This window comes from Salvelinus namaycush, chromosome 21 (genome assembly GCF_016432855.1).
Source record: "Salvelinus namaycush isolate Seneca chromosome 21, SaNama_1.0, whole genome shotgun sequence".
Lineage (NCBI taxonomy): Eukaryota > Metazoa > Chordata > Actinopteri > Salmoniformes > Salmonidae > Salvelinus > Salvelinus namaycush.
In genome coordinates, this window is record NC_052327.1 from 33,330,119 (window position 1) to 33,355,234 (window position 25,116).

The following is a 25,116-nucleotide window of genomic DNA, read 5'->3' on the forward strand; positions in this document are numbered from 1 at the left end:
TGACCTCTCGCATATTCTCCTCCCATCTCAATGATACTTTCTGTTACCATTAACTCATTACCTGTCTTTCTGTCTCTGTGTGGGCCTTCACACCAAGTATCTAGCAAGTCTTTCAAAGGTACAAATTGTCCCTGGAATAAGAAGAGAGTTTAACACAATGACCTACAGATGAACACCTAGTGCTCTTTTCTGAACAAAACACTCTAGACATACACATGCCTGTGAGGAGAGAGGCTCTGTTTGGAACACGTTCTACCTCTGAAGGCCATGGAGTCATTGGTAACAAACAATGATGTGCCAAGAGCCTCATTCACTCCATTTTACCTTGAAAGAGAGAGAGAGAGAGAGAGTATGGAGAGAGAGAGTACGGAGAGAGAGTACAGAACGGAGAGAGAGTACGGAGAGAGAGTACGGAGAGAGAGTACAGAGAGAGAGTACAGAGAGAGAGAGAGAGTAGGGAGAGAGAGTACGGAGAGAGAGGTCATGATCAGATGAGCTCCTGCATTTTTCAGCATGTTCTTAAAAAAAGATAGATTTTGAGTTAGATAAACTTGGATTTTTTGTCAGGAACATATACAGGATGCTACCCTCTACAACATAACCTTCACTCAAAATCAAAACCTACAACCTGATTTTGGACGGAATTACGGAATCACCTGGAAGGTTTACAACTACTAAAGATTATTATTCCAATGCTATACAGCAAATGCTCTGGAAAACAACAGAAACCTGAAAACACCATCCAACCTGGAACTAAGTGAGTAATGTTTAGTCTATATTTTATTTCCCAAAGCCAAGAAGAAAAATACATTACATTACATTGGGGGGAGACAGTCTAGACCCAAACTGTTACAGACCTATATCCATCTTGCCATGCCTTTCTACAGTCTTCAAAAGCTAAGTGAACAAACAGATCACTGACCATTTCGAATCCCACCGTACCTTCTCCGCTATGCAATCTGGTTTCCGAGCTGTTCACGGGTGCACCACAGCCACGCTCAAGGTCCTAAATGATATCATAACCGCCATCGATAAAAGACAGTACTGTGCAGCCGTCTTCATCGACCTGGCCAAGGCTTTCGACTGTCTATCACCGTATTCTTATCGGCAGACTCAACAGCCTTTGTTTCTCTAATAGCTGCTTCGCCTGGTTCACTAACTACTTCTCAGATAGAGTTCATTGTGTCAAATCGGAGGGCCTGTTGTCCGGACCCCTGGCAGTTTCTATGGGGGTGCCACAGGGTTCAATTCTCGGGCCGACTCTTTTCTCTGTATATATCAATGATGTTGCTCTTGATGCGGGTGATTCTTTGATCCACCTCTACGCAGACGACACCATTCTGTATACATCTGGCCCTTCTTTGGACACTGTGTTAACTTCACTAGGGTAGGGGGCAGCATTCGGAATTTTGGATGAAAAGCGTGTCCAAATTAAACTGCCTGCTACTCAGGCCCAGAAGATAGGATATGCATATATTTAGTATATTTGGATAGAAAACACTCTAAAGTTTCCAGAACTGTTAAAATAATGTCTGTGAGTATAACAGAACTGATATGGCAGGCGAAAACCCGAGGAAAATCCAACTAGGAAGTACTATTATTTTGAAAGGCTGTTTTTCCATTGAAAGCCTATCCACCATACAAAGACTTAGGACCCAGTTCACGAGCTCTGTGGCTTCCTCTACACGTGGCCAGTCTTTAGGCATTGTTTCAGGCTTTTCCTCTGAAAAATGAGGGAGATACAGCACTTTCAATCAGTGGCCAGTGAAATTTCCATTCATCAGCCATGCGCCTGGTCGGGAACGCGCCTTTCTTGTTTCTCCTTTCCTATTGACGAAGCTTTTGTCCGGTTGAAATATTATTGATTATTTATGACAAGAACAACCGGAGGATTGATTTTAAACATCGTTTGGCATGTTTCTACTAACGTTTATTGTACTTTTTGTGGACTTTGTCTGGACTTGTTAGTGCACGCGCCTTAAGCATTCGGATTACTGGATAAAACGTGTGAACAAAAAGGAGGTATTTGGTCATAAAGAGGGACATTATCGAAAAAAATAAACATTTATTTTCTAACATGGAGACCTGGGAGTGCCACCTGATGAAGATCATCAAAGGTAAGTGATTAATTTTAATGCTATTTTTGACTTTTGTAACACTCTCCTTGGATGGAAAATGGTTGTATGGGTTTCTGTGGCTAGGTGCAGACCTAACATAATCGCAAAGTGTGCTTTCTCTGTAAAGCCTTTTTGAAATCTGACACAGCGGTTGCATTAAGGAGAAGTTTATCTTTATTCGTATGTTTAACACTTGTATCTTTTATCAATGTTTATGATGAGTATTTCTGTAATTTGATGTGGCTCTCTGCACTTTCACCAGATGTTTGTTTGAGACAATGCATTTCTGACCATAACGTGCCAATGTAAACTGAGATTTTTGGATATAAATATGAACTTTATCGAACAAAACATACATGTATTGTGTAACATGAAGTCCTATGAGTGCCATCTGATGAAGATCATCAAAGGTTAGTGATTAATTTGATCTCTATTTCTGATTTTTGTGACTCCTCTCTTTGGTTGGAAAAATGGCTGTATGGTTTTCTGCTGACCTCACATAATAGCATGGTGTGATTTCGCAGTAAAGCCTTTTTGAAATCGGACACTGTGGTTGGATTTACAAGACGTTTATCTTTAAAATGGTGGATAATACTTGTATGTTTGAGGAATTTTACTTAGGTGATTTCTGTTGTTTTGAATTTGGCGCCCTGCAATTTCACTGGCTGTTGTCGAGGTGGGACGCTAGCTTTTACCAGAGAGGTTAACAAACCTCCAAACGAGCTTTAACGCCATACAATACTCATTCCGTGGCCTCCAACAGCTCTTAAATACTAGTAAAACAAAATGCATGCTCTACAACCGATCGCTGCCCGCACCCGCCCGCCCGACTAGCATCACTACTCTGGACGGTTCTGACTTAGAATATGTGGACAACTATAGGTAGGTGTCTAGATAGACTGTAAACTCTCCTTCCAGACTCACATTAAGCATCTCCAATCCAAAGTTAAATCTAGAATCGGCTTCCTTTTCGCAACAAAGCCTCCTTCACTCATGCTGCCAAACATACCCTCGTAAAACTGACTATCCTACCGATTCTTGACTTCGGCGATGTAATTTACAAAATAGCCTCCAACACTCTACTCAGCAAATTGGATGCAGTCTCTAACAGTGCCATCCGTTTTGTCACCAAAGCCCCATATACCACCCACCACTGCGACCTATATGCTCTCGTTGGCTGGTCCTCGCTTCATATTCGTCGACAAACCCACTGGCTCCAGGTCATCTACAAGTCTTTGCTAGGTAAAGCTTCGCTTTATCTCAGCTCACTGGTCACCATAGCAGCACCCACCCATAGCACGTGCTCCAGTAGATATATTTCACTGGTCAACCCCAAAGCCAACACCTCCTTTGGCCGCCTTGTTCTCTGCTGCCAATGACTGGAACATTTACATTTAAGTCATTTAGCATACGCTCTTATCCAGAGCGACTTACAAATTGGAAAGTTCATACATATTCATCCTGGTCCCCCCGTGGGAATTGAACCCTGGTCCCCCCGTGGGAATTGAACCCACAACCCTGGCGTTGCAAGCGCCATGCTCTACCAACTGAGCCACACGGGACCACATCTGGAACAAATTGCAAAAAAAATCACTGAAGTTGGAGACTTATATCTCCATCACTAACTTTAAGCGTCAGCTGTCAGAGCAGCTTACCGATCGCTGTAGCTGTACACAGCCCATCTGTAAATAGCCCATCCAACCAACTACCTACCTCATTCCCATATTAGTTTTTCTGCTTATTTGCACACCAGTATTTCTACTTGCACATCCTCATCTGCACATACAGTGGGGAGAACAAGTATTTGATACACTGCCGATTTTGCAGGTTTTCCTACTTACAAAGCATGTAGAGGTCTGTAATTATCATAATCATTTATCATAGGTACACTTCAACTGTGAGAGACGGAATCTAAAACAAAAATCCAGAAAATCACATTGTATGATTTTTAAGTCATTATTATTGTATATCACTCCAGTGTAAATGTCTAAATTGTAATTACTTTGCCACTATTGGCATATTTATTGCCTTACCTCCTTACTTCATTTGCACACACTGTATACAGCTTTTTCTATTGTGTTATTGTCACGTTCCTGACCTTATTTCCTTTGTTTTGTCTTTATTTAGTTGGTCAGGACGTGAGCTGGGTGGGTATAGTCTATGTTCTATGTTTCTAGGTTAGGTTTGTCTGATTGGCCTGATATGGTTCTCAATCAGAGGCAGGTGTTTTACGTTGTCTCTGATTGGGAACCATATTTAGGTTGCCTGTTTTCACTATTGGTTTGTGGGTGATTGTTCCTGTTCGTGCGTTCATGTGTTCTATGTTCACTAGTTCAGGACTGTAGCTTCGTTGGTTTTCGTCTGTTTATTGTTTTTGTTCGTATTGAAAAAGTATTCCAATAAATATGGAAACGTACCACGCTGCGCTTTGGTCCTCCTCTCTTTCCACCGACGAAAGACGTTACAGTTATTGACTGTACGTTTGTTTATCCCATGTGTAACTGTGTTGTTTTTGACGCAATGCTTTGCTTTATCTTGGCCAGGTCGCAGTTGTAAATGAGAACTTGTTCTCAACTGGCCTACCTGGTGAAATAAAGGTGAAATAAATAAATAAAATAAAACTTTTTAAGGACTGAATGCTAAATTAACCTTTCTCGCCCAGGGGTTCCGCTAGCGGAACACCCACAACATTCCGCCTTCGCAGCGTGTGAAATTCAAAAATATTTTTTCAAAATATTTAACTTCCACACATTAACAAGACCAATACAGCAAATGAAAGATAAACATCTTGTGAATCCAGCCAACATGTCCGATTTTTTTAATGTTTTACAGCGAAAACACAATATATTTATGTTAGCTCACCACAATAGCCAAACACACAACACTGTAACGGCTGTCTAATTCCTCCTCCTCGGATGAGGAGAAGGAGTAAGGGTCGGACCAAAACGCAGCGTTGAATGAAGACATAATGAATTTATTTACAGACAGACGAAGACGGTAAAACTCTTAAACAAACTACAAAACAACAAACGACGCAGACCGACCTGAACATAAGAACTTACATATACACGAAGAACGCACGAACAGGTACAGACTACACAAACAAACGAAAACACAAAACAGTCCCGTGTGGTAGACACAGACACAGGAACAATCACCCACCAACAAACAGTGAGAACAGCCTACCTTAATATGGTTCTCAATCAGAGGAAACGTCAAACACCTGCCTCTAATTAAGAACCATATCAGGCAACACATTTAACCCAACATAGAAACACATAACATAGAATGCCCACCCCAACTCACGCCCTGACCAACTAAACACATACAAAAACAAGGAAAACAGGTCAGGAACGTGACAAACGCCATGTTTTCACCGCAAACATAGCTTTCACAAAACCCACAAATAGAGATACAATTAATCATTAACCTTTGAACAACTTCATCAGATGACAGTCTTATAACATCATTTATGTTTTGTTCAAAAATGTGCATATTTATAGGTATAAATCGTAGTTTTACATTGCAGCCACCGTCACAAATAGCACCAAAACAGCCAGAATAATTACAGAGAGCAACGTGAAATATATAAATACTCATCATAAAACACTTATGAAAAATACATGGTGTACAGCAAATGAAAGATAAACATCTTGTGAATCCAGCCAATATTTCCGATTTTTTACGTGTTTTACAGCGAAAACACAATATATATTTATGTTAGCTCACCACAATAGCCAAACGCACAACGCCATTTATTCACCGCTAACATAGCTTTCACAAAAGCCACAAATAGAGATAAAATGAATCACTAACCTTTGAACAACTTCATCAGATGACAGTCTTATAACATCATGTTATACAATACATTTATGTTTTGTTCGAAAATGTGCATATTTATAGCTACAAATCGTGGTTTTACATTGTGAATACAGCGCCATAATGCACCAAATTGTCCGGAGATATTTTGGACAGTCACGTAATCTAACCAAAAAACTCATCATAAACTTTGCTAAAAAATACATGTTGTACAGCAAATGAAAGATACACTGGTTCTTAATGCAACCGCTGTGTTAGATTTAAAAAAAAATACTTTAGTACAAAGTACAGCATGCAATATTCTGAGACAGCGCCCAGCCGTTCTCCGCCATGTTGGAGCCAACATATTCCACAAAAATACGAAATAACATCATAAATATTCTCTTACCTTTGATGATCTTCCATCAGAATGTAGTGCAAGGAGTCCTAGTTCCACAATAAATCGTTGTTTTGTTTTAGAATGTCCATTTCTTCTGTCGAATTAGCAACTTTGGCTAGCATTGTGGGGCGCACATGTCCATCAACTCTTGGAGCATGGAACGAAAAATTCCAAAAGTCACAATAAACGTTGAATAAACTGGTCAAACTCAGTTGAAAATCCATCTTTATGATGTTTTTCTCATATGTATCCAATAACGTCGAAGACGGAGCATTTCGTCGTGTATACCTAACGCATTGCAGAAAACAATGTAGTGTTCCCTGGTGCGCAGCTGAATACTGCCAATAGGGCGGACCTGTCACTCCAAAAGCTCTCATTCGGTCTCACATCAAGCTAGACACCCCATTCAACATTCTACTGCCTGTTGACATCTAGTGGAAGGCGTATGAAGTGCATACAGATCCATAAATAAAAGGCAATTGAATAGGCAAGGCCTTACACAGAGCCCCATTTTCAGAATTTTCACTTCCTGTTTGGAAGTTTGCTGCCAAACGAGTTCTGTTTTACTCACAGATATAATTCAAACAGTTTTAGAAACTTCAGAGTGTTTTCTATCCAATAGTAATAATAATATGCATATCGTATGATCTAGAACAGAGTACGAGGCCGTTTAATTTGGGCACAATTTTTTTCCCAAAGTGAAAACAGCGCCCCCTATTTCTAAGAGGTTTTAAGGCTGCCAAGCTTGGTACAAGTTCAATTAGCACTGAAGTGTCAAGTGACAGCTGCATCCTGTTGTTCAGATGTAATTAAAATACAGTATTCTGTGTATGTAAAGGCAAGAAAAGATCACAAAATGAAGCTCCTTATGGAAAATCAAGAGACACTTTTTGCTGACTATTATAAAAATGGGAACATCAGCAACCTAATCTTCCACACAAACCATCCCCTGGCATGGCACAGTGCTATACTAGCACACTACCCCTCTGTTAAAAAGAGGGGTGTTAACAAGAGGTGGAAACTCAGGATACTAGACAACGAGGACTCTGAGTCAGCTAATATAAATCTCTATAAGTCTTGAACAGTATTGGTACAGGGCAACCCCAAACAGCTTCAGCTGGACTTTCACCTAATCAAATAATTAGCCCAGTTGGAGAAGCTCTCCCTTGAGAAAGATACCCCCACCCCGAGCGTGTCAGACCAGACCTCTTCATTATATAACCCCACAGACGAGCAACCCCAAGTGGAAAGTCAACCTCCCAGCACAGAGTACTACCCCCATTGAAATGAAGGATACATTTACCCAGCTGGAGGTAAGGCAGGTGGAGCTGGAACAGCAGGTGATTACACTCCAGTCAGCACAGACCCAGACAACAGTCCAGCACAACAACACCCCCTTAACCAGACCCAGAGAGCTTGAGGTGGAGAGAGACATATCTGCACTCTGGACTGTGGTGAGACAACTTCAATAATATAAAAAGCAAGAGCAGGAGAAGAACAGAGCACTAGAGGAGAGGATCAGACTGGTGGAGGAGAGGGTGAGGGGGATGGCGTGTGACAGAGAACAACCCACTAGAGAGGTGGCCACCCACGCAGAGAAGCCAGCAGAACAGCCCACCTCAGCTCCCGACAAAAGTTTTGACACCACAGCAGAACAGTCCACACCAGACCCTGACCATAGCGTCGACATCAAAGCAGAACAGACAATTGAAGAACCCCAATCCCAGGGAATCTCACCCCATCTGAGCACTCCCCCTGTCAAGTCACCCTGATAGCCCTCCTGACAACCCCCCCACACCCACTGAGGACATACACAATACACAGATTGTACTCCTTATGGACTCAAATGGGAAATTTATTCAAGAAAAAAAACTTTTTCCCAAACACAGTGTGTCTAAACTCTGGTGCCAAACACCCAGCGCGCCCTAGACCTTCTGTCTGAGGACCAACTAGGTTCACCTAGCCACATAATAATACACACAGGCACAAATGACCTGAGAACACAGCAGGAAAGGGTGGCCACAGCACTGAAGGGAGTGATTGAAAAAGCTTCTTCTACTTTCCCCAATGCACAAGTGGTTATCTCCACCCTGCTACCACGAAAAGACTTCCACCCTGCTACAATACAGCGGGTAAACGCAAGCATTTCCCGTGACTGTGCCTCAAAACCAAATGTTTTCCTGGCACACCACTCCACCCTGGACTTGAACAGCCTCTTTGACCAGGTCCACCTATACAAGGCAGCAGTGCCCACCTTCGCCCGGACTCTAATGGACATCGCTCTCAAACGCAGCCCCAACACTTCACACAGGAGCAACAGATCAATAGACACCCAGCCCAGACAGGCGAGACACTCCCCCAGACCTGCGGGACCTGCGGGACCTGCAGAACCTGACACCCTCAGCACACAGGGGGACAAACACCTGCCTGGAGGTGACAGCATTCCCTCCCCCATATGCCCCCCTAGGCACAACTATGACAACATAACCAACAAAAATGGGTCACAACTCCTGCAGCTCTGTCGCACGCTGGGTATGTACATAGTCAATGGTATGCTTCGAGGGGACTCCTATGGTAGGTACACCTATAGCTCATCTCTTGGCATTAGTACTGTAGACTACTTTATCACTGACCTCAACCCAGAGTCTCTCAGAGCGTTCAGTCAGCCCACTGACACCCCTATCAGACCACAGCAAAATCACAGTCTACTTGAACAGAGCAATACTCAATCATGAGGCATCAAAGCCAAAGGAACTGAGTAATATTAAGAAATGCTATAGATGGAAGGAATGTAGTTTGGAAACCTACCAAAAAACAATTAGGCAATAACAAATTCAATCCCTTTTAGACAACTTCCTGGACAAAACGTTCCACTTGTAATAGTGAAGGTGTAAACTTGGCAGTAGAAAATTTTAACAATATATTTGACCTCTCAGCTTCCCTATCAAATCTAAAAATCTCAAATAGAAAACCAAAGAAAATGAACAACAATGACAAATGGTTGGATGAAGAATACAAAAATCTAAGAAAGAAATTGAGAAACCTGTCCAACCAAAAACATAGAGACCCGGAAAACCTGAGTCTACGCCTTCACTATGGTGAAGGCGTAGAAACAATACAGAAATACACTACGGAAAAAGAAGGACAGGCACGTCAGAAATTAGCTCAATGTAATTGAAGAATCCATAGACTCTAACCACTTCTGGGAAAATTGGAAAACACTAAACAAACAACACGAATAATTATCTATCCAAAATGGAGATGTATGGGTAAACCACTTCTCCAATCTTTTTGGCTCTATAACAAAGAACAAAGAACAAACAGCAAAAACATATACATGATCAAATACAAATCTTAGAATCAACTATTAAAGACTACCAGAACCCACTGGATTCTCCAATAACCTTGAATGAACTACAGGACAAAATAAAACCCTCCAACCCAAAAAGGCCTGTGGTGTTAATGGTATCCTCAAACTCCACTCGCCGTGTTTGGAGGAAGAAGAAGGATGAGTACAACCCCAAGAACACCATCCCAACCGTGAAGCATGGAGGTGGAAACATCATTCTTTGGGGATGCTTTTCTGCAAAGGGGACAGGACGACTGCACCGTATTGAGGGGAGGGTGGATGGGGCCATATATCGTGAGATCTTGGCCAACAACCTCCTTCCCTCAGTAAGAGCATTGAAGATGGGTCGTGGCTGGGTCTTCCAGCATGACAACGACCCGAAACACACAGCCAGGGCAACTAAGGAGTGGCTCCGTAAGAAGCATCTCAAGGTCCTGGAGTGGCCTAGCCAGTCTCCAGACCTGAACACAATAGAAAATCTTTGGAGGGAGCTGAAAATCCATATTGCCCAGCGACAGCCCCGAAACCTGAAGGATCTGGAGAAGGTCTGTATGGAGGAGTGGGCCAAAATCCCTGCTGCAGTGTGTGCAAACCTGGTCAAGAACTACAGGAAACGTATGATCTCTGTAATTGCAAACAAAGGTTTCTGTACCAAATATTAAGTTCTGCTTTTCTGATGTATCAAATACTTATGTCATGCAATAAAATGGAAATTAATTACTTAAAAATCATACAATGTGATTTTCTGGATTCTCACAGTTGAAGTGTAACTATGATAAAAAAGTACAGACCTCTACATGCTTTGTAAGTAGGAAAACCTGCAAAATCGGCAGTGTATCAAATACTTGTTCTCCCCACTGTATACATAATATGACATTTGTAATGTCTTTATTCTTTTGGAACTTCTGTGAGTGTAATGTTTACTGTTCATTTTTATTGTTTATTTCACTTTTGTATATTATCTACTTCACTTGCTTTGGCAATGTTAACATAAATTTCCCATGCCCATAAAGCCCCTTGAATTGAATATAACAATCGCTATGCATTTTGTTTAAATTATTATTGTCATGACGTGGCCCTTTCTGGGTATAGATCGTGGCATCCCCCTCTCTCTCTCTCTCCTACACCCAGGTTCTGTTATCTCAGGTCGTAAATTCCTGGAGGAGACTCTCTCCCCCTGGCCATGCAGAAAGAGACACATAGAGAGAACAAAGGATTTCACATGGCAAACTCCTAAATCCCCAAAATTGGGATTTGATACAAAAGGTCCATTTGTGAGAATGTGGGAATGGTCCGTGGACATTAAAGGGACGGGTATGACGAGTGTGTTTCATTTGGTGACCTCAGAGAGGACAGGAAACACACATAACTAGATCTCTGAATATGTACATTTCTCAATTATGGGGTTTGCGTCTAATTCTTGTATAAAATGAATGAGTAATGATGAAACTATTTGTGAAATGATGTAAGGTGATGTTAAACCTTTAATGAAAGAGAATTGTATTCCCTTTAAAGTTTAACCAAGTCATTGGCCCACCCCCGTGAGCACAGACATGATCTGGTGTCATGGAACAGCTCTTTTCTACTGTTACAAATAAAAACGCCTCCTGAGGAAATCCTGTTCAGACCACGCGTGCCTCGATGGACACAGAGGGGGCACAGGTTGAGTTTAGACCACAAAAACCTCAGTGTCCACTAAGATTGCAATGGTAGTTGAATTCCTAACCATACCACGTGGAGCATTGGCTACACGGGTGGAAATGGTTAAACTCTGAGACTATCAATCCCGACAGAATAAGAGCAAATCTTAGATACTAATTACAAGTCTGCAGCTAGAAGTTATGTCAACCTGGGATGCAAAGACCGACAACCGCTGAAACATCTATTCTATGAGAACATTTCTGAATGGTACTCATTATTCATTCTAACCACGAAAGACTATGATCTTCAGGACAGACGGACGATCCCAACAGAGATCACGATGTGAATATATATTGATTGCAGTTATTCCAAAATGAGTGAGCGTTCATGTGCAAAGGATTAGCATTTCAATTAATATAATTATCAACTGTGTAGTGATTCCTTTTTTTGTCTTTCCCGCTGTTCTCAGTCCACACCCACTTCCCTTTGTCCATCATATCGGCTTAGCCCACTAGGGAACCTCCCCTATCATTTCTTTGTAACCATAACTGTTGTTTGTTTATGCATTTCTGTGATTATTTAGTTAGTTAATAAATAAATGATTAAGACAATTGGTGTATGGATGATTCATAGTAAAGGCTGGGTTTGTGCAGATAACCAACAATTTATGACGTTTGGAATGAGACTAACTTGAGGTAAAGAATAATTAATTAATAAAAATACTAATTGATCAGATATTAAAATATCTGAAGAGTTATATTAGGAAAATTATAACTTTGTAATCTGAAGATTTTCCTTGGTGCCCCGACTTCCTAGTTAATTACATTTACATGATTAGTTTAATCACGTAATAATAATTACAGAGAATTGATTTAATAAAATAACAGTCTACACTTTAATGATGCCAAAGACACAACATTATTGTATGAAGATCGGTTTCTAATTCTGTTACTGTAAAAATGACAGGTCTTTGTATGTCATGATATTTCGGTTTCGTCCGTCCGTCCGTCCGTCTGTCTGTCTGCGTGTGTGCGTGCGACAGGCACAGGCCTGCCCTGCATGGTCACAGTTTACACCCCTCTGGAGGCACACAGGCTTACATTACTGAAGCATTCTTCCAACCATTCCTACCATTGCACACCAATAGCCATTAATAAAAATAAAACAATAAACAGTGAAGGTCTTGATTATCTTTCTCTTCCAATAACAATGTATTTAATATGAAAGTACAGTCTTTGTGACAGTACAGCAGCAGGCATCTCCATCTCTTCTGTCAGAGTGTACCTGATTCAGGGTTGGAAAGGTAAACAGTACAGCAGCAGGCATCTCCATCTCTTCTGTCAGAGTGTACCTGATTCAGGGTTGGAAAGGTAAACAGTACAGCAGCAGGCATCTCCATCTCTTCTGTCAGAGTGTACCTGATTCAGGGTTGGAAAGGTAAACAGTACAGCAGCAGGCATCTCCATCTCTTCTGTCAGAGTGTACCTGATTCAGGGTTGGAAAGGTTTCAACCACCACCACAATACACCCAGACCATTATAATGCTTCTCTAGGGCACAACACAAACAGTTTTGTTGCCTTACAATTCTCCATACATTTCCAGAGCACTTGTAATTTTAATTGTACACGCCTTCAATAAAACTCCCTGACCTCCATTGTGCATAGTCAATAACCTGCCTTTCTAACAGGACAAAGTCATGTCGCACCACTAAGGTCGTAAAATAACTGATCACAGCTCACCTATCTAAAATTACCCTTCCAAAAAATTTCACACCACAAAAGACAACTCCCCTCTACTCATAATGCAGAAAATACAGCTGAACTATTGACTTATTTTACACAAAGCCTGTGCAATTATTTAGATCAGAGTAGTAAAAAGACATTGAGAAGTGCAACTTCAGTGTGTTTCCATCCTTTGTTGAAGATAACATGTGTAGATCGCACTATTTTCTCTCTCTAAGCATTATCTTGGCTCTCTAAGAAGTAGGATAAATTGTATGGGAAGTATGTAAAGTTTACAGAGAGGAGAACTCTGTGGAGCTGTTCCTCAAGGTGAGCCTTTCCCACAATGCCATACAGGTCCATGCCAGGGAGAATGCGTGGCTCAGTGTCAATACCAACTCTGCCCGCACCACAGAGCTACTGTACTGTAGAGAGCAAGCTGGCATGGGCGTCGACTGACAGACAGGCAGACCACTAGCTGTTTGTAACACGATGTTAAACAATCTCTTTGAGACTTGAAGACATTACAGAAACTCAACTTAAGCTGCTAGCATTTATAGTTGTATTTTTACTAATACAGCACCAGACCACAATTATAAATGCTAGAAGCAGAAGTTGAGGCTCTGTACTGTACCCATCATAGAGTGAAGCATACTGTAATGTTACCTGTTACTGTAGCTCCATGACGTTGTATGTACCATACTGGGAGGACAGCCTGAAGGAAACCCCAGGAAGACTCAGACCCAGGCCACCCCAGCATGTTCACCATTACCCTGAGGGCATGAGGACTGTATGTCTTCTCATACTGGGCATGCTGGCAGCTTGGATGCACAGGATCTTATCCACAATAGCTAGAAGGTAGAGATGAGATATTCTCATGTAAACCAAATCAATGCTCACCAGTACACAGTTTCCAATCCCTCGTTTATAAACCGTTTTTTTTGTTTTAATCATTTTAATTGAGCTATTTGTTGGTGACAGTGTCAATGCACTGGATTTTACATTTAAAATATCTCAGAACTTAAAAAGGGCCAAATCCAGTCACTACCTGCACCTCAGTCACTACCTGTTCCAGAAGCAGAGGGGGTAAATGGCCATGTCACTAATGGTGCTAGCTACATACTCCAACCTGCCTCTGCTCTGATCTCTCCTCCAGCTAAACCATGCTGCAATTTTTGGCCTGGCCAACAGAGTGACAGCAGATTGCTATGGTGTAATGGTGATGAGGCATCATGACAGGCCTCTCCCCCCTCAGGATAAATGGTGGCAGAATGGAACCACAGCATAGTCCTATCTTCTCCTCATCTAACCCAGCAGGAAACTGTCAATACTATTTAAAAACACAGATTTCTCTCTGGAGTTAATCGCTCTGACAAAAGAAGTGCAATGTGGCCTCTGGTGATGATGTCAGGAAAATGTCCCATTCTTCTCTGAATTGGATTACACTGTGGTGTGGTCGATAACATCACAGACAACATGCATTAATACAGCATGTGGAGGTGGTATATGTGTTGTGATCAGTCAGCCCCTAGCAGTCCTAGGGTTCCTCAGAGACTCCCCCCAGCCCCAGTCATTCCCCTCAGCACCAGTAATCCCTTCCCCAGCCACCCCCCCCCCCCCAGCCCGTCACTCCCCCCCAGCTCCAGTCACTCCCCCCAGCTCCAATCACCCCCCCAGCACTAGCCACTCTCCCCCAGCCACCCCCACCTAGCCTGTCACTCCCCCCCAGCTCCAGTCACCCCCCTTCAGCTCCAGTCACCTCCCTAGCCCCAGTGACTCTCCCTGACCCAGTCACTCCTCTCCCAGCCCCCGTCAACCCCCCCCCCCCCAGCCCCAGTCAATAAACATTGTTTAGAGTAAAAAGGCAGTTGCTATAGAGACAGTTACTAATTAACTGCATTGAGCAGAGGGAGCAGAGGGCTGAAGAGAGGCACTAAGGAGAACCGGAACCCCGCTCTGCCTCACTCCGCCTCCTCTAGTGAGCAATCTAGGCCGCTCTGCGTCATTCCTCCAGTCTCTCAATGTTCAGATTCCAATGCCACCCAACACGGTACCGCAACGTACCTCGTCAAACAATGCCGCATGTCGTGAGAGCTCAATCACTGTCTGTTGTCTCATAAGGATGCGACCCGGCGGACAGCAAAATTAAGTTATTGAATCCAGGCCATCTGTGTGGTTCTAGCACTAACTAATGCAAACCATTGTATTTCTATCAACCAACCCACTTAAATCAGCCTAGAGCACCTCTCTGTTTGGGGGATGAGAGGGAGGGCTCACAGCATAGTGATCGTCAACAGGATTTAAAGGCAATGATCCCGCGTTAGCGGAGACTGGATTCACGGTAAACGCTGCATGTCAGCTCAATTGGAAATTACCTTTACATTTCTATTGTGCAATCTGTAACGCTTCAGCGATACAGATTGAATTAGAGCCCTAAAGTGGCCTTAAGTGTTTTAAATGTTTTTTGAGTAAAATCCCAGAGAGATCATTCTTATGTCTACAGATGGTAAACAAACAAGCAACTGAGTCTAGAATATATCCAATACTGAGGACGTCTGCCCTACCCTGTTCTGATCCCACTCAATAAATAACAACCCTGAAGCAGTCGTGCAAAATTCAATAAACAAAAACTCAAACACGAAGTAGATGACTCTATTTGACTCCATTGTGTGTCAAGAACCTCAGAAACAACCTGAATACATTATTCAGCACAGCATGCATCACTGTTGAATTATACACAACAATGTATTATAACACTTATAACCAGCAGTTATACACTTATAACCAGCAGAAGTTCACAAAAAGCTCCCAAAGTGCCACAGTGCTGTTAATTCTGAAATTAAAAATGTTTCTGGTTTCTCCATATCTTACATAAGATTTGACTCAGTAAAAGGCCTGAGTTTGAAACAGACTGTGAGCTTGGGTAGTGAGGTCACATGAGAACAGTTGCAACGAAAAATATAGATTCTTCAAAGTAGCCACCTTTTGCCTTGATGACAGCTTTGCACACTCTTGGCATTCTCTCAACCAGCTTCATGAGGAATGCTTTTCCAACAGTCTTAAAGGAGTTCCCATATATACTGATCACTTGTTGGCTGCTTTTCCTTCACTCTGCGGTCCAACTCATCCCAAACCATCTCAATTGGGTTGAGGTTGGGTGATTGTGGAGGCCAGGTCATCTGATGCAGTACGCCATCACTCTCCTTGGTCAAATAGCCCTTACACAGCCGGAAGGTGTGTTGGGTCATTGTCCTGTTGAAAAACAAATGATAGTCCCACTAAGCGCAAACCAGATGGGATGGTGTATCACTGCAGAATGCTGTGGTAGCCATGCTGGTTAAGTGTGCCTTGAATTCGAAATAAATCACTGACAGTGTCACCAGCAAAGCACCCCCAAATCATCACACCTCCTCCTCCATGCTTCAGGGTGGGAACCACACATGCGGAGATCATCCATTCACCTACTCTGCATCTCACAAAGACATGGCGGTTGGAACCAAAAATCTCAAATTTGGACTCAACAGACCAACGGTCAGATTTCCACCGGTCTAATGTCCATTGCTCATGTTTCTTGGCCAAAGCAAGTCTCTTCTTCTTATTGGTGTCCTTTAGTAGTGGTTTCGTTGCAGTAAGTCAACCATGAAGGCCTGATTCACGCAGTCTCCTCTGAACAGTTGATGTTGAGATGTGTCTGTTAATTGAACTCTGTGAAGCATTTATTTGGGCTGCAATTTCTGAGGTGCAGTTAACTAGTGAACTTATCCTCTGCAGCAGAGGTAACTCTGGGTCTTCCTTTCCTGTGACGGTCCTTATGAGAGACAGTTTCATCATAGTGCTTAATGGTTTTTGCGACTGCAATTGAAGAAACTTTCAAAGTTCTTGAAATTTTTCGGAATGACTGACCTTCATGTCTTAAAGTAATGATGGACTGTCGTTTCTCTTTGCTTATTTGAGTTGTCCTTGCCATAATATAGACTTGGTCTTTTACCAAATAGGGCTATCTTCTGTATACCACCCCTACCTTGTCACAACACAACTGATTGGCTCAAACGCATTAAAAAGGAAATAAATTACACAAAAAAGCTTTTAACAATGCACACCTGTTAATTGAAATGCATTCCAGGTGACTACCTCATGAAACTGGTTGAGAGAATGCCAAGAGTGTGCAAAGCTGTCATCAAGGCAAAGGGTGGCTACTTTGAACAATCTCAAATATAAAATATATAAAATAACACTTTTTTGGTTACTACAATAGTGGCCAAAAGTTTTGAGAATGAAACAAATATTAATTTTCACAAAGTTTGCTGCTTCAGTGTCTTTAGATATTTTTGTCAGATGTTACTATGGAATACTGAAGTATAATTACAAGCATTTCATAAGTGTCAAAGGCTTTTATTGACAATTACATGAAGTTGATACAAAGAGTCAATATTTGCAGTGTTGACCCTTCTTTTTCAAGACCGCTGCAATCCACCCTGGCATGCTGTCAATTAACTTCTGGGCCACATCCTGACTGATGGCAGCCCATTCTTGCATAATCAATGCTTGGAGTTTTTCAATGCTTGGAATTTGTGGGTTTTTGTTTGTCCACCCGCCTCGAGAATTGACCACAAGTTCTCAATGGGATTAAGGTCTGGGGAGTTTCCTGGCCATGGAATCAAAATATTGATGTTTTGTTCCCCGAGCCACTTAGTTATCACTTTTGCCTTATGGCAAGGTGCTCCATCATTCTGGAAAAGGCATTGTTTGTCACCAAACTGTTCCTGGATGGTTGGGAGAAGTTGCACTCAGAGGATGTGTTGGTAAAATTCTTTATTCATGGCTGTGTTCTTAGGCAAAATTGTGAGTGAGCCCACTGATGGTAGCGCTCACCTTGTCTTCTCCGGACAAGCTTTTTTCCGGAGGCCCCAAACAATCGGAAAGGGGATTCATCAGAGAAAATGACTTTACCCCAGTCCTCAGCAGTCCAATCCCTGTACCTTTTGCAGAATATCAGTATGACCCTGTTGTTTTTCATGGAGAGAAGTGGCTTCTTTGCTGCCCTTCTTGACACCAGGCCATCCTCCAAAAGTCTTCACCTCACTGTGCGTGCAGATGCACTCACACCTGCATGCTGCCATTCCTGAGCAAGCTCTGTACTGGTGGTGCCCCGTTCCCGCAGATGAATCAACTTTAGGAGATGGTCCTGGCGCTTGCTGTACTTTCTTGGGCGCCCTGAAGCCTTCTTCACAACAATTGAACCGCTCTCCTTGAAGATCCGATAAATGGTTGATTTAGGTGCAATCTTACTGGCAGCAATATCCTTGCTTGTGAAGCCCTTTTTGTGCAACGCAATGATGACGGCACATGTTTCCTTGCAGGTAACCATGCTTGACAGAGGAAGAACAATGATTCCAAGCACCACCCTCCTTTTGAAGCTTCCAGTCTGTTATTCGAACTCAATCAGCATGACAGAGTGATCTCCAGCCTTATCCTTGTCAACACTCACACCTGTGTTAACGAGAGAATCACTGACATGATGTCAGCTGGTCCTTTTGTGGCAGGGCTGAAATGCAGTGGAAATGTTACTTGGGGATTCAGTTCATTTGCATGGCAAAGAGGGACTTTCTAATTAATTGCAATTCATCTGATCACTCTTCATAACATTCTGGAGTATATGCAAATTGCCATCATACAAACTGAGGCAGCAAACTTTGCGAAAATGAATATTTGTGTCATTCTCAAAACTTTTGGCCACGACTGTATATGATTATTTCATAGTGTTGATGTCTTCACTATTATTCTGAAATGTAGCAAATAGTAAAAATAAAGAAAAACCCTGGAATGAGTAGGTTACCAAACTTTTGACTGGTACTGTATATATATTTTTTGCCTGTTATTGTCACGAATCCCGTTTCCTGAGTCTGTTTTTTGCCTGTGTTCTGTCCTGGAGTGTTTTTTCCAGCGTCCTGGAAGGCACCCTGTCTGGTTGCCGGGCAATGTAGCCAGTTGGGAGTTCTGATTACCCGCACCTGTATCCCATCAGCTATCTGCACACCTGGTCCTGATCATCATCTCTCCTCTTCTTAAGCCCGGACCTGACATCCATTCCCTGCCGGATCGTTAGCCATGAACAGTATGTTGTGCCCACGAACCAGCCTCCAGTTGATAGAGTTTGTTTTGTTTTGTTTTGTTGTTTTATACGTCTTGCTTGCCTTTAACTTACCTCCGTTTGTTCTGTCTACAGCCATTCACCCGGAACCCATATCCCATCCCTGTCTGCTCGTCGCCAGTTTTTGTTTATCCCTTGGATCTGCCTATCCAATCCCGTCAACACACCTCCGCTGCCCGCTCCACCACCTGGAACTATCTACCTCCACGTTCTCATTTATTAATAAATACTCACCATCTTCATACTCACCTTGTCCTGGTCTGCTTCTGGGTCCAATTTTGGTAAACTCTGACAGTTATGTTGGCATTAATACGTGTCACATATCAGTTTGCAAACAATGTAAAAAAAAAACTATCATTGAGTTAATAGAGCCGCATTTGCTTTCTTGAGTAAGGCAGCTCCAAAATGCAGGTGTTTCAGCCTAGCTCAGTGCTTTCTATGGTGGTGGGGCAGCCAGCGGAATATACAGAGCATAGGGGTTGGTAATGTTCTCTAGTTGCGCCATGATTGGCTCAGTGTTCTGTTAATAATGGGGACACTACATCACCGCAAAACCTACGGGTAGAGCTTGAAAATTCAAGCCCCTTGGCTGCTGCCATAGATTTACATTAGAAGTGCCCATCCAAGAAGGCTCAAGGTCATTGGCCACAGACAAAATGATGCCAAATCACGTTATATCTACCGTAACATTGATTGGACATCATACTTTCAAAATCTTAGCTAGCAAGCTCGACAAGCTGTCATTATCATGTATGAAGAAGACAATCTTCCGGCAAATCCTTTTCAATCCTTGTCATATGAAGAGAAATTATGGATAAAACGTATCGGTGCTCATCGGCCAAAAACATTACACAACAAGTTGGAAATCGCAAATTCAACAATGAGTGGTTTGGAAGGAATCAGTGACTAACTGCAAGCGTTGCAAAGCAATCACTAGCCTGCTATTCAGTGGAGAGGGTGTGTGGTCCAAGTCTGGGTTTAACGGTCTCTTTTCCAAGCTTAAAAAATAAACATTCAAACGCAACACCATGGGCCAGAAAAGGTTGAATACAGTGACCATGCTGTCAATCCAGCATGACTTCTGCCGCGTTCAAGACAACTAGAAACTCGGAACTAGGAAATCTCATACTTAGTTCAAGACAACTGAGAACTGAAAAAAACTAGCTCCAACTGGGAAAATATGTTTTGAACGGTCATCCAACTCGGAATACCAAGTCAGCAACTCTGGCCTCTTTCTAGAGCTCCAACCTGAAGATCACTGACATCATGATTCAACCTTGTTTTTTTCCCCCAGAGTACCCAGTTGTCTTGAAAGCACCATAAATTCAGAGAATGACAGACTTTGATGACAAAGTTTGACAAAAGTTGCCTACAAGAAGGACCGCCGTGCCACCTTCCTGTTCAAGTGAGCACAGCATAGCAAGGTGAGTCCAAAAATGTATTGTATGCTGCTGCATAAATTATGTAATATGCCAGGGAGATACAGTGGGCTCCAAAATTACTGGCACCCCTGACTGGCAATGCACAAACAATATTTAAAAAATATATACAATATAATTATAGAGAAACTCAAAATATCAACATGTGAGAAATACTGTACTTTATTAATGTTTCAATAGAACCCATCAAAATAATTTATTGATTTAATTAAAAATCAATGTCCTGCAAATCAAGTTTTCACAATTAATTGCACCCTTAAATATTATTGTAAATAACATCTGTATGTATACTGTAGCTAAGAAATTAATACTAAGTGTATGTTGTGTATTGATAAGCTGTTAGTTGCCCATCTGCCTCACCCTAATAAGTTCTGACTTGGTGGTGCACATGCCTGTTTTATCGAAATATCATCATCGAATATTGTAAGAGCTTTCATTTTCTGCTTATGTGCCCCCTTTATTTATCCTACGGTTCTGACTTGGTGTACAGGGAGAACACTGTAAGAACACCCCATGTTCTGAAATATGTCGCTGTACATTTCAAAAGTGCTGAGCAAATAGTTTTATTGATTACGTCCGTCCTAGCTCGGTCATTAATGTCTTAATCGAAATTGCAGATTTCCGCTCATCATTCCCTTATGCCATAGTTTGTACATCTCAATTGTCAGTAGAAACCACATTTGTTTAAGCAAGTCAGCCATATCAGCTATGTTTTTAGAAAAGGCTGTAAATTAGGCTGAATGAACTGTTTCGCTGCCAGACAAGGCTCTACTAATAGCCAGGAGCAGTGGTAAGGATTGACTCCATGGTGCTGAAAATAAAGCTCTGCTGTTGGGACAGCTTTATGTCGGCCCTAACAGTTTGTGGGCACCGTCTGTCGTTGTTATAGTGCAGTGGTTCCCAAACCTTTTATAGTCTCGTACCCCTTCAAACATTCAACCTCCAGCTGCATACCCCTTCTAGCACCAGTGTCGGCGCACTCTCAAATGTTGTTTTTTGCAATCATTGTAAGCCTGCCAGACACACACTATACGATACATTTATTAAACATAAGAATTAGTGTGAGTTTTTGTCACAACCCAGCTTGTGGGAAGTGACAAAGAGCTCTTATAGGACCAGGGAACAAATAGTAATATACTAATAATCAATAATTTTGCTCTTTATTTAACCATCTACATATAAAAGCTTATTTGTCCATAAATTGCGAATAACTCACCACAGGTTAATGAGAAGGGTGTGCTTGAAAGGATGCACATAACTCTGTAATGTTGGGTTGTATTGGAGAGAGTCTCAGTCTTAAATCATTTTCCCCACACAGTCTGTGCCTGTATTTAGTTTTCATACTAGTGAGGGCCGAGAATCCACTCTCACATAGGTACGTGGTTGCAAAGGGTATCAGTGTCTTATCAGCGTGATTTGCCAAGGCAGTGGCTTCTGATTAAATTCAATTTTCACAGAACTGCTTGTTGCAATTTCGATGAGGCTCTCTTGTTCAGATATCGGTAAGTGGACTGGAGGCAGGGCATGAAAGGGATAACGAATCCAGTTGTTTGTGTCATCCGTTTTGGGATAGTACCTGCGTAATTGCACACCCAAACCACTCAGGTGCTTCGCTATATCACATTTGACATTGTCTGTAAGCTTGAGTTCATTTGCACACAAAAAATCATACAATGATGGAAAGACCTGTGTGTTGTCCTTGTTAATGCAGACAGAGAAGAGCTCCAACTTCTTAATCATAGCCTCAATTTTGTCCCACACATTGAAAATAGTTGCAGAGAGTCCCTGTAATCCTAGATTCAGATCATTCAGGCGAGAAAAAACATCACCCAGATAGGCCAGTCGTGTGAGAAACTCGTCATCATACAAGCGGTCAGACAAGTGAAAATTGTGGTCAGTAAAGAAAACTTTAAGCTTGTTTCTCAATTTTAAAAAAAAGTGTCAATACTTTGCTCCTTGATAACCAGCGCACTTCTGTATGTTGTAAAAGCATTACATGGTCGCTGCCCATATCATTGCATAGTGCAGAAAATACATGAGAGTTCAGGGGCCTTGATTTAACAAAGGTAGCGATTTTCACTGTAGTGTCCAAAACATATTTCAAGGTGTCGGGAGCAACTGCTTGCACGCGCATTACCACTCCACTATGTCTCCCTGTCATGGCTTTTGCACCATCAGTACAGATACCAACATGAGCAGCAGCTACGTTTGGCTACATACGGACCATTGTTGTAATTTCCGTGAGAGAGTAACGGTTAATGTGATTGGATGTTAATTATTTGACAAGGCTACCTGTATTTGACATTGTGGTGTTATTTCGCTGAACACTAGATGGTTTCATTTCATTTTTGGGAGTGAAACGAGGCTACTCAGGCGAGAAAAAAACTCACCCAAATGTATAGCCCTGTTGGAAAATATGAATGGACTGTTTGAAAATGTATAAAAAAAAAAAAAGTGAATCTCATTTTTAGATGGCGTACCCCGACGGCATTGCGCGTGCCCTGTACACAGTTTGGGAATACCTGTTATAGTGCAATTAATGTATTGTTTAGTGTTGTGGCTTTGCTGGCATGCACCTAAAACATTATTTTATTTTTTGCCCCACCAAGATTTACATGCTAAAATCACCACAGCATGAGAGCTTATCTCGTTCCCAGGCACTTCTGCCCAAATGCGCGAAGAGTCTGGTGGACCAACTTGTCAAACTTGGCCTTCATTAGCCAATACAGAAAGATCAAGAGAATCTCCAGGCGCATAGGCATTGGCTTAATCTACCAACCAATCATCTCCCACAACATCTTCCCCCCTAACCCTCACCATACCTCAGTCGTGTGATTCACAGAAATGTAATTATGACAAATACTTCACTCAGTAGGTCACGCCCATAGAATTCTATGGTCACTCCCACTAAGGCCTAATTTGAATCATTGATATCCTAGGCTTATGTGCGCTGTGCGAAATAGCCTGGGGGGATGAGGTTACATGAGAGCAGACAGAAGAGAGGGAGAGTGTGTGTGAGAAACAGGGGAAGGGGGAGGGGGGAGAGTGTACGGCGCAGCTGGTGGCAGACATACGACCATCTGCTCCCCACTAATGGTTCACACTAGCTTAGTTCTAAACCCCTGCCTCCCTCCCGTAGCACTCAAGGCCTCCAGCAGAGACTGACTGGTCACATCTCTCACTAACTTACAGCACTTTCACACTCTGACTAACTTCCAGAAACACTGTACAGTATATGTGTTCCTTCTAATGATTCTAACTAAATATAGCTCCCACATTCTCCACTTCTGTGAACAATAGCGCAGTTCTAACAGCCTTCGTTGGAGTTCTTCTCTTCCTCCTTCCTCGTAACCTACTCACCATACATCTTTCCCTCGTCTGAGAGGATGATTTTCCTGCGCCCACAGGGGGGGTAGATGGCCAGCGCCTCCTGGAAGCTCTGTTCGATGTCGGGGCTCCACACCCCCTCGGGGTCCCCGTCCATGCCCTTGTCGGCCTCGTCGCTCATCCTCTCCATGTCGTCTGCAGGGCTCTCGCTTCCGCTCCAGCTGCTATGGTCCATGGTGGCGGTGCACTCGTCCAAGCCCAGGCCCTGAGCTAGGGGGAGAACATGGAGAGGAGCAGTGGAACAGACAGACAGACAGTCAGTCAGGTAGTTAAAGAGCAGAATGTTAACAAATTATTTATATATACACACTAGATGACTGATAGATGGTGCTGTGTTGAAGCCACTGTGCCTCCATTTTGGCACTCCCCCAACATTGTACATTTTTTGGGGCAAACTATAGAAATGCATTTATTAAGGTCTACATTCGTTTTTGTCACACATATTATTTTACAGATAACTGAATGCATACTTTTAACTTTTACCGCCTCAGAAACCCGGATCCGGGAGCACCCCCCACCCCCCCCCCACTGACTAGCATAGCTAGCATAGCGTCACAAGTAAATTGTAGCTTCTAAATATCATTAAATCACAAGTCCAAGACACCAGATGAAAGATACACTTCTTGTGAATCTAGCCACCATTTCTGATTTTTAAAATGTTTTACAGGGAAGACACAATATGTAAATCTATTAGCTAACCACGTTAGCAAAAGACACCATTTTTTTTACTCCACTCCATCACCAGCTATCACCAATTCGACCAAATAAAGAAATAAATAGCCACTAACCAAGAAAAAACCTCATCAGATGACAGTCTGATAACATATTTATTGTATAGCATAGGTTTTGTTAGAAAAATGTGCATATTTCAGGTATAAATCATAGTTTGCAATTGCAGCCACCATCACAAATCTCCCCAAAGCGACTAGAATTACTACAGAGAGCAACGTGTATTACCAATTTACTCATCATAAAACATTTCTTAAAAATACACAGCTCACAGCAATGGAAAGACACAGATCTTGTGAATTCAGACAATATTTCAGATTTTCAAAGTGTCTTACAGCGAAAACACAATAAATCGTTATATTAGCATACCACATTTGCAAACG

At 42.2% G+C, this 25,116-nt stretch overlaps 1 protein-coding gene across 1 annotated transcript in view; it reads right to left on the bottom strand.

Moving 5' to 3' along the window:
• Window positions 1–24,179, bottom strand: part of tead1a (TEA domain family member 1a) — an 85,157-nt gene extending 60,978 nt beyond the window's left edge. The window contains exon 1 of the mRNA XM_039018153.1: window positions 23,978–24,179. Within this exon, the coding sequence (XP_038874081.1) occupies window positions 23,978–24,179 (202 nt within the window). The remainder of the gene's footprint in view (window positions 1–23,977) is intronic.
• Between the last annotated feature and the right edge of the window lie 937 nt (window positions 24,180–25,116).